Source organism: Peromyscus californicus, unplaced genomic scaffold (genome assembly GCF_007827085.1).
Source record: "Peromyscus californicus insignis strain IS unplaced genomic scaffold, ASM782708v3 Scaffold_4__1_contigs__length_199733344, whole genome shotgun sequence".
NCBI lineage: Eukaryota > Metazoa > Chordata > Mammalia > Rodentia > Cricetidae > Peromyscus > Peromyscus californicus.
Genome location: NW_026294562.1, coordinates 99,123,767 through 99,137,216, shown reverse-complemented (window position 1 = coordinate 99,137,216; position 13,450 = coordinate 99,123,767). Strand labels below are relative to the sequence as shown.

At 35.2% G+C, this 13,450-nt stretch overlaps 2 protein-coding genes across 2 annotated transcripts; one reads left to right on the top strand and one right to left on the bottom strand.

Annotated features, from left to right (window-relative positions):
• Nucleotides 1–249: 249 nt before the first annotated feature.
• Nucleotides 250–1,221, bottom strand: LOC128124608 (olfactory receptor 51G2-like). The gene has a single exon (XM_052761086.1). The coding sequence runs from the start codon at nucleotides 1,219–1,221 to the stop codon at nucleotides 250–252; it is 972 nt and encodes a 323-aa protein (XP_052617046.1).
• Nucleotides 1,222–12,496: 11,275 nt separating this feature from the next.
• Nucleotides 12,497–13,450, top strand: LOC128125249 (olfactory receptor 51I2-like). Its single transcript, XM_052762424.1, has one exon. It carries the CDS (start codon nucleotides 12,497–12,499, stop codon nucleotides 13,448–13,450), a length of 954 nt encoding a protein of 317 aa, XP_052618384.1.

The window sequence follows — 13,450 nt, the reverse complement described above, 5'->3', positions numbered from 1 at the left end:
CCTCTTCTGTTTTCTCTTCAGAAAGGAGCAGGCTTCGAAGAGATGACAGTCAAAGAGGATCAAACAAGACACAATAGGACAAGGTATTCCAATAGGAGGAAAACAGTCCCAAGAGTAGGCCAAGGGGTCAGAGATACACCTGGTCCCACTGTGAGGAGTCCCACAGAAACCCCAAGCTAACAGCCGTAACATACGTGCAGAGGACCTGGTATAGACAGACATGTTTAACGTTACATAAATTTCCATAATTTATGTTATTGATGTGACGTGAGCTTTTTTTGTTGTTTTTATAATGAATAGTTTCTTAATTTTGTCTCGGATCTGCTTGGTTTTCACCACATAGACAATGGGGTTCATCACAGGAGGAATTAGGAAGTGCATATTTGCCAGAGTCACATAGACATGTGAGGGAAGCCTTGGACCAAAACGGTGCAGCATTGATAGACAGATCATGGGTGTGAAGAAGAGGACCACAGCACACAGGTGAGAGACGCAGGTGCTGAGGGCCTTGCGGCGGCCACTGTGGGAAGCCATCCTCAGTACTGTTTTCAGAATCAACATATATGAGAGGAGGATGAGGAGAAAGTCAAGCCCCATGGTGGAGAGTACCACAAAGAGTCCAAAGATACTGTTGACTCTAGTACTGGAGCAGGAAAGCTTGATGATGTCAGGATGCAAACAGTAGGAATGAGAAAGTACATTGGAATAACAAAAGTGCAGCCTCCTCAAGAGGATGGGGAGAGGCAGCTGCACAGTTAAGGTTCTTACAACAATAGCCAATCCTATTCTGGCAATCACAGTGTTTGTAAGAATGGAGTGATAGTGAAGTGGGTGGGATATGGCCACATACCGGTCAAAGGCCATTGCCAGAATGACAGCTGATTCAAGATCTTGGAATGTGTGAATAAAGAACATTTGGGTGAAGCAAGCAGATGTGGTCATCTCTCTAGCAGCAAGCAAGAAGATCCTCAACATAGTGGGGAAGGTAAAGAGAGAGAGACCCAGATCAGAGGCAGCTAACATGGCCAAAAAAAGATACATAGGAACATGGAGAGTCTGCTCGCGCCAGATAACAACTATGATGGTCATGTTGCCCACTATGGTAATAAGAAACATGGCACAGAATGGTATGGATATCCAGATGTACAGAGCCTCCAACCCTGGGATGCCTGTAACCAGGAAGGTGGAGAAGGCAGAGCTGGTACTGTTGACAGGAAGCATGGTTCCAGGGCTGCATACCCTTCCTATAAGATGTCTTGTCTCAAAACAGATACTGAACCCTGTCTCTGTAATTTTTGTTCATTGAATACACATTCTCTTGAACTCATCCTCACAAAGTCATGAATTTCCTTTCTTGTTTTGTGTAATAAAAGAATTTATGACACTTCCTATTGTATAAGTTGAACCCAATAAAGGGTAATTCTTCTATTGTATAACTTCTCCAGGTGTGATATATTACTGAAGGAAAAAAAATAAAAACATTTTCAGTTAACTCAAATCATAATAATGATACATGGACATTTTAAAATGAAAAAACTCGGAACTTACCATTCACTAAATTCCCATTCAATAGTTAAAATGTGCACTCTAATTACAGCAGTTCACTATTCTATGGAATTTCTGTAGTCTTGGTTATAATTAATAAATGATAGATCAGCCGATTTGTTGGTCATAGAATTATAGAAGTTCTGTGGTATTAGATTGAAATCAGTTTTTTGTGCATAAAGACAAAACTTTATCAGCTAAGCTGTGAACCCAACAGATCCGAGAGTTGCCATTTTTATTCCTTTTATAAGCTTTCTGCTGATACAAGTGTGAAAACTTGTAAAAAGACTTACTTTAATTTAGCATTTTTTATCATATTTAATATAGTAATCCTATTTTTTTCATCATGAGCTTGGCTCATATTTAGCATGTATTCTTACTTTTAGACCAGTTCTTTTTTACTTGTGTTTTACAACGTTTTTACAAAATAGTTTATGATGGATTTGGATTTTCTTATTGCCATCTCCCCATCACTAATTTTAAGAAGTACTATGGCAAGGGGCATATCATTCCTTAATATAAACATGGTTTCTAAAACTGTTTACCATGGAAAATAAGACACAAATATTTCTATATAATTCAAAATGTATCTATGATTGCAAATTCTATGTACTCATTCACATAACATGTGGGCTAATTTCATAGTGAAAATTGTTAATTTTGTAATTATTAATGCACATAGATATTTTTCACAGGGACTACTGAGTGTGATAATAAGAAGTTCATTTTTAGTCTGTATGTCAAAGCACTTTATACTGTGACTACTTTGCAGATATAGTTCAGTGTTGATCATTTATTCTTTATTCAGGCCAATACTGCATATGTGTTTTGGCTATGTGCTTAATTCTGAAATTTATCTTATGCTAATGGAAAAAAATTAAATCTGGCACAATTAATTAGTTTCATTGAAAATGGTAGGGAACTATGAATAGAAAATAAATCACAAAATATTTATGACATGATTCCATTGTCATTATGTTCATTAGCCAGAACACCTTTAATTTAGAAAAAAAAGCTATGGACATATTTAAGTTTTCTCAGGTTTTCAAAATATGCATATTCTCTCTTGCCATCTTACATCACTTTCCATGTTTCTGAAGGTAAACAGACATGTACCTGGTATTTACATCCATAAGCAATGATACTATGAACAATAAACTCTAGACATCTGGTTCTTCTCCTGTCCACTTGCCATCATTGTCCCTGATGCCATTTTTGATGGAGATTATACCAGGAAGTCTTCATCCCCTGCCTGAGAGCATACATTTCCATTTTAGTCTCATTGTTTTTCCAGTGACTCATTTAAAATCTCTTTTGAGTCCAAGTTCTGATGGAGAAAGAGCATTAGGGAAAAACACAGAAACAAGCCTCAAATCCTGAGTTTCCTTTTCCTGATATTAGTTATGAAATATTTCTGGATCCTGCTGACTGATTTCTACATTCATTTACACACTTCATAGATCAAAATCTCCATCTGCATCAGTTGAGAATCGGAAGTGATTGCAGTGATTAAATTACATTTTACATGTTATCTGGACAGTAAAAGGTCAGAGATGAAATCAAACATTAGCCTCAGAAAACTGGTGGGCACTGCTCCTTTACTGGAGAATGCCACTGTATTAGGGAAGACAGGCTAGAAATAGCATCCTAAATTTGATAAGAATACACCCTGCCAAGTCTCATTACTTGCCAGTGGCCCTCAAAATTGTCTCCTGCATCTAAATTCTAACTGGTGTTTCTTTTTGCTTAGATTTCATTTTGAGAAGACTTCCTGAATCTATGCTTTCTAGTGTAAAGGGATTCTTGCATTCAGTAAGGAGCTGAGGCCATGGTCAGCATCACCATGAGTGTGGACAGTCCTCCACTTATCCACTTCAGGAATAGTTGCCTCAGTCTAATTGCTGTACTATCATTGTCCAAACATCTCAGACATTTGACACAATCAACTTAGGGATGGTTTCCCTCAAGACCCGTTCTCCAGGACCTGGTTATTCCTCCTACTTGACTGGATAGTTCTGTACTCATTAATTTATCCATAGTCTCCTTGATATAAATTTTATTTTCAGACCACACTCAGTTTTTCTCTCACCTGACATCTTAAGGTGGCATACTCCCCAGAGTTCTGTGAGGACAGCTTTCCCTTCTGTGTTGAAGACCACGAATGCTCATGACCTAAATTCAGATGCTTTATTATGTGTGCATCTCTCCTCTGAGAATTAAAAATCTCCATAGACCACCTTTTTCTTAATGTGAGAGTCAACATTATCCCCAGAGGCACTACTACAAGATTAGCCCAGGTGCTGTGTGGGTTTTTTTTTTTTTCATCAGATGAAGTGATTGCAGACATCAAGGTTGTATTATTTCAATTCTGTTAGATGTCAGCTAACTAATGAATTGTACATTACAGTACAATGCATAGCAATCTGGAAAGTTCATTTAATTGAAAGTTTTCCATTCAAGTCTTTATTGCCCTTTAATTAATTTGAGCGGTTTCAACTAAAACACTGTTTGGTGCTCCGAAAAATTGCATCAGGATTCAGGAGTAATTGACTCCTTTTGCCTCTGTCACCCTTTATTGGCCCACATACTTTCACAAACATCAATGCCAGTGGATCATTTTCACATAGTCTTTTAAGAGTCACCAAGGACAGTTTGTGTTATTTCCTACAGTTTCATGTGACTCTAGACTGAAGACAACACAAGCTTTTAAACGATTAATGAAAAGATCGTGTTCCTGGAAGTGGAAGATCTCTCAAAAGTGATCTGGGCTGAGCAATCTTAGTAAGGGTTATTATTATCTACTTTTCCAAAAACATTTGTTATCTTAACTATCTTAATAAGAAACAAATTATTTTGACAATTATAACAATTAAATATGTGTTGTCTAAAAGAATATGTGTATACATTGTCATTTGATGACAGTACTTTGAAAACTAGTAAATATGTACAGAGTACATATTTTGTAGTGAGAATATTTAAAATCTAGTTTCTTACCAGTTTCAAGTGCTGTTGCCTGTCACCCCATGGCATTTAATGGATTTCCCCAAGTTTCTCTTCTGTTGCAAACTTTGCACCTTGATCTGTGTCTGTGCAATTCTCACTTTCCAGTCCTGCGTAACTAGAATTTTACTTTCAGTGTCTGGGTGTTCAACTTTTCACAGACTCCAGATATGCAATATTCTGTTTTGTTCTTATTATTTTCAAATGACAAAGAAAAGTATAAAATTGTAAGTGTTAATGGGATGTAAAATAGGATTTTAAGATGTGTATAAACCATGCCATTTAACCCTGGGCAAATGTAACTATATTCTCCAACATTTATCCTTTACCTTTGATTTAAAAAACTCAAAGTTTTAGTTTTTAAACACATATTTGAGGGAGGAAAAGGGAAGGAAGAAAGGATGCAATTATAATGTTTAAAAACAAAAAAATATTGTGAAAACATATATAGTATGTTATTGTAGATAGGGCTACTATGTGCAACAGCACATTTGAACTTGTTCTATCTGAATGTATAGCTCTCCTTCCATCAGATGTTCTGATAAAGAGGATTTCTAAAATGTGAATATAATCTCACATGATGTATTCAAACATATGGATTGATCACTTCCAAAAATTAAGTATGTCTTATTGTCCTTCTTACACCAATGTGTTCAGGTTCAACAACAGGACACTGATATAAATGTGTTAAACAATTGTGAGTACTGATGTTTGCACTTTCCCTTGAGACACTGTGAACAAATGGCATATGTAAAGCCTTACAGAATTCAGGAATAAGCTCAAATTTTTAAGGTCTTTTCCCAATTGGACCAAACGGCAAAACATCTAAATGTAGTTGTACATGTCCCTTCTATTCCTAGCAAGAACACTGGTAATCTATAGATTCCTGTCTACTGATTATATTTGAACTGTGGAACTAAACTATTTCCGTCCATTTCTCTTTTGCTCAGAGGAATTTCCTCAGAGAAAAAGACATAAATAAATGACATCATCACTTGTTTCATTATGCTTTTGAAAACAAAGTTCTTCAGTCAGTATGCTCTTCTAGAGAAATGAGGTGTTTTGTTTTGTTACTTAGTTTTTTTTTTTTTAGAAAAACTTCACTATAAACATGTTAAACACCTTAGTTAACTTATCATGCAAAATTTTTACTTAGTAAGACTATGTTTTTTATGGCATTGTCTCCTCCAAGTCTGAACTATGATGCTTTTATTCTTTGTCACTTAGATCTCACCTTATAACAGATAGCTTAAGCATCTGTGCCCAGGTTCCAAACTCGATAAATATCCTAATTTGATTCACCAATGAAGTGTTTTCAAACTTAAGTTAGTGTTTTCCTTTAGAGCTAGTTGTCATTTTATAATATTTTGTATTCCCTGCTTTGTCTTACAAGACTCATCTCTCCTAAGTCTCCTGATTAGATTATTCATCAACTCATTAATAGTGAGATAAATCTAACATGGTTGGATGCTTTAATTTGTTTTCATTAAGCTCCTAAAAGCCAACTTTACTTATGGGCTATTATTAATTAATAACACCTTTTAAAAAGCAGTCTGTTCATGTTCAATTGAACTAGAAGGTTTTCCCCCCAGTGATCATTAAACTTGTAGAAACGTGTATCTCCCTATGCCATGGATTTAAATCAGTGAATCTGTAAGCAGAATTTCGTAAGGAAGAGGGAAGATACAGGTGAAGAAGTCTACTATGGGATTGTAGTAAGTTCTGTCAATTAGAAGATCGACCAAGTATGTCCGTTCAGCCTTTTGATATTGCAAGATGATGCTTTTTCAACAGATTCTATTGATTTATGAAATTATTGCTATCTATAAATATACAAAAATACCAGATATACCAAATATACAATAATTCATAAACTCCTCAAATTAGTCTATACAATTATCTTGATTAATGTAAACTACAGAGTGATCTATTCTAACAGCAGAATGAAAATATTTTGGAAGCTTCCTTATACAAGTCATAAGGTCATATTTATCTTTCTTTTTACTCTCAGGAATAAAACGTACTTAGTTGTGGACTACAAATCTCTCACTAGTCACAAAATGATAAAAAAAAAAACCCTTCATAACATTTCTAAGGAAATTTGTAGTTTTGTGTTGGACCACATTTAAAGCTATCTTATGCCATGTGTGATCTAAGTGGCACAGGTTGGAAAGGCTCCCCACAAGGGAGGATGTTACTTTGAGCTACTTGCTATTACTCTGACAAGGATTTTTCTCAACTTTGTCTTTTCTCCCAGCAAGTAAGTTCTTTCTCAAGTATTTCATATTCTAGGAATTAAATATTTACTGAATCTGACATTGAGATAGCCAGTGATTTTGTTAAAGAGCCAATATCTCAGATATACAAGCAATTAAATTTCCCAAATATTGTCAAACATTTTTTTTGTTTCAATTCATGTGTATACCCATTTCATGACAGATTATGTATTCTGATGTTAGCAACACAGTAACTGTAGTTTATGAAGTTATTGTCCAAGTTAAATAGTTACATGAAACATAGTTTAGAATTAAATCAACTTCTGGTAAAACAGTCCACAACTAAGTACGTTTTATTCCTGAGAGTAAAAAGAAAGATAAATATGACCTTATGACTTGTATAAGGAAGCTTCCAAAATATTTTCATTCTGCTGTTAGAATAGATCACTCTGTAGTTTACATTAATCAAGATAATTGTATAGACGAATTTGAGGAGTTTATGAATTATTGTATATTTGGTATATCTGGTATTTTTGTATATTTATAGATAGCAATAATTTCATAAATCAATAGAATCTGTTGAAAAAGCAACCATAGTTTTCATTTTTATTAATTTAGTTTGTTTATAATTTCACATGTGCATATATTTCATTCTGATCCACTCCCCATTCACCCTCATTTATCTTCCTTCTTTCTATGCCCATTGCCCCACCCCACACTCCCCTGTTCCAGATTCCCTCCTAGATTTATGACTTCTGGTTTGTTTTGTGGCCTGTTTGCTTTTGAACAGGGCCATCTGTGTGACTTTCTCATTGTATCTATGTATTAGAGGCTGGTGGGGGCCCCACTAGACACACAACTGAAGGCATTGTCTCCACTCCCCCTGAATCTCTCAGTAGCAAAGAGTACAGCTAACTCCCCACTGATCCACACAAGAACCTGCCAGTGAACAGTCAGGCATAGATAGAGGATAGGCTCAGGGTACAATCAACTATTATTATTATTATTAATTTTATTTTGGGGATTATAATTAAATTGTTTCCTCTTTGCCTTCTCTTCCTCCTGTCCCTCCCATAAACCCCTTCTTACTCCATTTCAAATTCATGGCCTCTTTTTCATCAATTGTTACATGCACATATGCATATGTACATGCACATATAAATACATAAAAATCACCCTCATGTATAATTTATACTTTTGGATAACCAACTGGTGTGCTCTGCTCTTTATGTTAGTAGAAACTTGACTTAAAAACTTAAGTAAAGCCAGGTGGTGGTGGGACACGCCTTTAATCCCAGCACTTGGGAGGCAGGGGCAGGTGGATCTCTGTGAGTTTGAGGCCAGCGTGGTTTACTGAGAGTGTCCAGGACAGCCAAGACTATTTTCCCAAGAAACCCTGTCTTCAAAAACAAAAACAAAAAAAACTTAACTTAAGTAAGTGCAATGATATTTTGGTTACTGAATTTTTTAAGAACACAGATAATAAACACAAATAAAAGTGACTTAATGTTGGATGAGATCACTGAAGAGTATATGCCAGATGTTTCTGTGATAATGTCATGTGGGCTATTGAAAGAAAAAGCTGAGGAGAGAATAAGTGGAGGTATTTTTTCACATTTACACAAAACTCAAAAGTAAAATTTTAAGCAAATATGGTTTCAGGCTTATTTTTAATGTTTTGTGAATTTCCACAAACTAAAATAACAGATCAACTATCTAAGGCTTCTCATTAGGAGAAATTCTAAAAATCAAATAGAAAATGAAACTTGTAAGTCAACTAAGTGATTTAAAGTAGTATATTTAATATCAAATATATTAAATTCAAGACATTATTCTATGTTACTCTTAGGGAGGAGAAACAGGTATGTGTGCTTCAAAAATCACATGAAGTAGCCACGTATTTTGACATTGAATAGCATAGGCTCACGTATTTTTAGCAAGATTTCTCCTAAGTGAACCTCTTACCTATTTAAAAGTTCATTACTTCCTAGAAGCTTGACCACATCTACGTATATACAGCACCTTAACATGTTTTCACTTCAACTTGCCCTTCATACAGTAAAGGAAGAAATGGACCAGATCTTCAGTTTCTAATAAATGTCACTTCTCCATCTCCCCAGTACAACCGGATACTAAGCCAGGCTCTATAAGAAAAGCAGTCTCCTTCTCAGATCCCCTGGGACAGAAAATAAATTTGAGGTTTTTTGCCTCGGATAGTTAGGAATTCCCTGAACTTTTAAAAATCTCAGTAGAGCTTGTCAGGCACCTGGGAGACCCTTTTGCTAGTCTATAAATCAGTACTAAACCCTTGAGGTAAGACTCTCCCTCTCCAAGTTGAGTAAAGAGCTTCCTGTCTCAAGGAGGAGAGCCCTGCAACAGATCCAGCTGAACAAGAGGAGGCTGGCTGCTACACAGTGAGTGAAGTATTCTGAGAAGAAGCGATAGCAGCTACTGAACTCTGAGGAAGTTCACTCAAACCATGCTGTACAAAATAACCACTGCTTATTTAATTTAGAATCTAACATTTCAAAAACTGTCATCAGGAATTTGTTTCCCATGATAAAAATGATCACAAAAGGGGTTGTGTTGTTGAGTTAGAAAATATTTTGTTTGGAGATTATATTAGAGAATTTTATGTTTCAATGAACAACAATTATTGTGAATTATTGTATTTTCTATGTACCATTTATTGTATTTGCCAATAGTTTAGTTAAGATTCAGTGCTATGAGTGCATACTGTGTTTAAAAAGCTGAATGGACTGTGTGGTTTTTGTTTTGTTTGATAACTTTTCTGGGAGTCAGTTTTTCATGAATATGCTCTTCAAGCATGCATAAGAATTATATAAACCAATCATCCATGTCATGTGGTGCTTTAGAGAATATGGCATGCTTAGAGAGATGCCTCCCACGCAGCAGTTAACCCAAAGAAAGCCCCTTTTCTTTAATATAAATATTTCACTCACGCTTCCTAAGGATCTGTTCTTTTCTTTACAAATTCCAAGATATTCAAATATTCAAATTGTAACCAGGACTATTCCAAGCCAGATAAAAAATTACCAATTTAAAAAGAAAATTCAGGATTTATCTGGGTGGGGAGCTCTTTCCAGACTTGATAGTCCATTTCAGCCTTGCGTACGTGCTTCTGTTTAATCATTTTCATGAGTTGGTAATTTACCTCAATCAGGTGAATTCTCACTCAAAACATGTGTGAGAATATGTGTAATACTATAGTTAGACTTCAATGAGGAAAATCTGTATAGCTCTATAAATAATATATTATTCAATATCTGCATAACCTTATCCCTTAGGTTTATTTACACAAACTATCAATAGAAATTATTTAGTCTATGTGTCTATAGGAATTCCAGTATTACATGTAGTAAAAATGTTGCAGCTTTACCACTGAAATATGGAGATGTACCATTTATATTGACATTGTCTTTCATCCATTATATATTTAAGCTAAAATTAATGACTAGGAAGTGGATAAAATATATGAGCTTATTTTTGTACTTTACTCTCAAAAATATAAATGATTCATAAAGATGATTTATATATTTTTATGTGTTCTAATATGTATGTGTATGAATACATATAGTTACATATGTATGCACATGTCTATATATAGAATCTGACTCATATATACAATTTACATTTTGCAGTATTATGCAGAATTTTAATGAGTTCATGTACATGCATACATTTAAATTTTTTATTACATCTTATATTTAATTATATAAAGATTTTATTGATTTAGAAAATTAAGATAGAACTTTATTTATAATGCCTAGAATTTATGTAGATACGTTGTGTTAAACTGAATTCTATGACAGAACAGAAAGGATTTCTAATTGATTAACTTTTAGGTAGTGCGCTATATTTTTTTTCTCTATTATTTCATATAATTAATCCACATAGCAACATTGAAATATAGTACTGTTGATACAAACTTAACTAACAAAAATAAATAGAATTTGTTTAAATCATCTTACTAAGTTCAGTCATTTGAACTAAGTCAAATTTATATACATTTATAAAAATCTCATTGATAATAATCCCTCATATATTTCAGGAAATGTGTCAAAAAAACCAAAAAGTTGTGAAAGCAAATATTTGAATATGAGTAGATGGTGATAAAAACATAAATAAAATTATAAACCTTAAGAGTGTTAGCTATAGAACTAAGAGTTGTCCATTCTATGTCAGATGATTAGACGATCTTCTTTGGAGAGGATAAAATTGTGTTTATTTAAAAATTAATAAAATTTGAACAGAATTCACTCAGTGGGTTTGAAAGACACAAGGAAGAGTAGATGGCCCAGTCACAGCATTGGGCTTGAGGGAATGGATAAATTCACAAACTGATAAAAGGATATAAATTTAGATTTTATGAGCAACGAGTTTATCAGTATTTATCTCTACTGAAGTAATTTATTATGCCATTTTTGATTTCAAGCCTGTATGAGTCAAATAACAGTATTCTTATTCTAAAAATAGGGACATCAGCACAAAGAGATAACTAAAGACAAACCCTCCCATGCATTGCAGATCATGATTCAAGTCCATTACCATTAGGATCCTTCCTGACTTCTTATCCTCATAACCACAAAGCAAATAATCTGGCATTTCATGTGTGATTATCTCACTCATTTTTCTGAAGAAAATACAAAAAAAATCTATACATATTAAGAAGAGTTAAAATAACTAAAAACTATATATTGTACCATATATGTCCAAAGAGATCTTTGAGTATGGAAAGCATTAGTGTATACATGCAAGGATTTAAGACTATGAATAGAGAAAACATTAAAAAAATAATATTTAAATGAAAATGTTGATGAGGTCACAGAGCTCTGTTAGTTTACTCACTATGGTGAGGGACAATCTACAAGGGTCTAATAGTTGAGAGTGTAAGACACATAAGCCCAAGGTTTGTCCTTGACATAAAAAAGTTTGCTGTACTGAGAGTCTAGCAATTTCACAAACATGACAGGCGTTTGCTTTAAGAATCAGTTAAAGGACAGGATTATGGAAGAAAGTACATACAATTTCCTAAAGGCTCACTGGTGGTGTGTACATGTATAGCCAGCCACATTCCTTAAAATCAGTCACTCCCAGTCTCTGTGATCAGCTGTCCTTGAATTTGATGTTTTATTTCTTCATGGATATTAGATCATGCAGCATTCCTATTTTGTTTTTCTCCTTTTTTTCATATAACATAGTGAGCAATTCCTATTATTGTTGTGTCTTTCAGTGATTTCTTCCTTTTGAAATTTAAATTATATGGATCACTTGTAGTTTATTTATTCATTTAACAAGAAATGTATAATCATTTTCTTCTCATTTTTTGGCTATTATAATAGTGCATAGGAATAATTCTATATGTCTTTTATGAACATGTATTTTCAATTCTATTAAACAAATTCAAAGTAATGCAATCACTGCCACATTCAGGACATTATAAATCTGTATCTTACTTTAAAAGAAACTGTCAAATAATTTTCCAGAGAGACTGTGCAATTTTACATCCCATCAGCACTTTCTAAAAATTCCAATTGTCCCACGATCTCTGCCTAAAATTTGATGACCTAGTTTGAAATCTCCATGCCTCAATTTTGCTATTCAATGTATAAAATTATCATTTTACTTACTACTCAGTTTTGAAGTTCTCTGGCTTGATTTCTCTTTTACAGGTCTGTGAGTGTCCTGGATTGCAATCCCACCTACAGCTCACCATGTCAGGTTTGAATAATACTTCGAATTGGCCCACTTTTTCCTTCATTGGTATCCCTGGTCTAGAGGCTGCACATATGTGGATCTCTATCCCTTTCTGTCTCCTGTACCTGGTAGCACTTGGGGGCAATGTTCTTCTCCTCCTTCTAGTTAGAGCAGAGCAAAACCTTCATGAACCCCAGTTTTATTTTTTGGCTATGCTAGCCCTCACTGATCTAGGCCTTTCATTGTCAACCATGCCTAGTGTCTTGGCCATCTTCTGGTTTGATATCCATGACGTTGGTCTGGATGCCTGTCTGACTCAAATGTTCTTTATTCACACTCTCTCCTCTGTAGAGTCAGGTGTTCTGGTGGCCATGGCTTTTGACCGCTTAGTTGCTATCTGTGCTCCACTAAACTATACAAGGATCCTGACCCACCACACTGTTGTCTGCCTCAGTGGTGCTGCCTTCATACGAGGAGCCATGCTATTGGCTCCTCTGCCTTTTTTCCTCAGGACATTTCCTTTCTGTGGAACCAACATCCTCTCACACTCCTACTGTTACTACCCAGATATGCTGAACTTGGCTTGTGGGGATGTCACATTCAGCAGTGTCTATGGGTTGGTCTGTGTACTCTGCACATTCGCGGTGGATGTGATCTTCATCGTAGTTTCATACATGAAGATCTTGGGCACTGTGATGAAATTGGGGATCCAAGATCGAAACTGGAAATCCCTGCAAACCTGTGCCTGTCACCTCTGCACGGTGCTGGTATTTTATTTACCTCTCATCAGCCTTGCAGTACTGCATCGTTACACCCAGGAGACTTCTCCACTTCTCTACACCACCATGAGCAATGCCTACCTCCTCATGACCCCACTGCTAAACCCTCTGGTTTATAGTCTCAAATCCAAGCAGATCCAAGCTGCCCTGCGTAAGCGATTTGGGGTGCAACGTGTTGTTGCTGGGGAATGA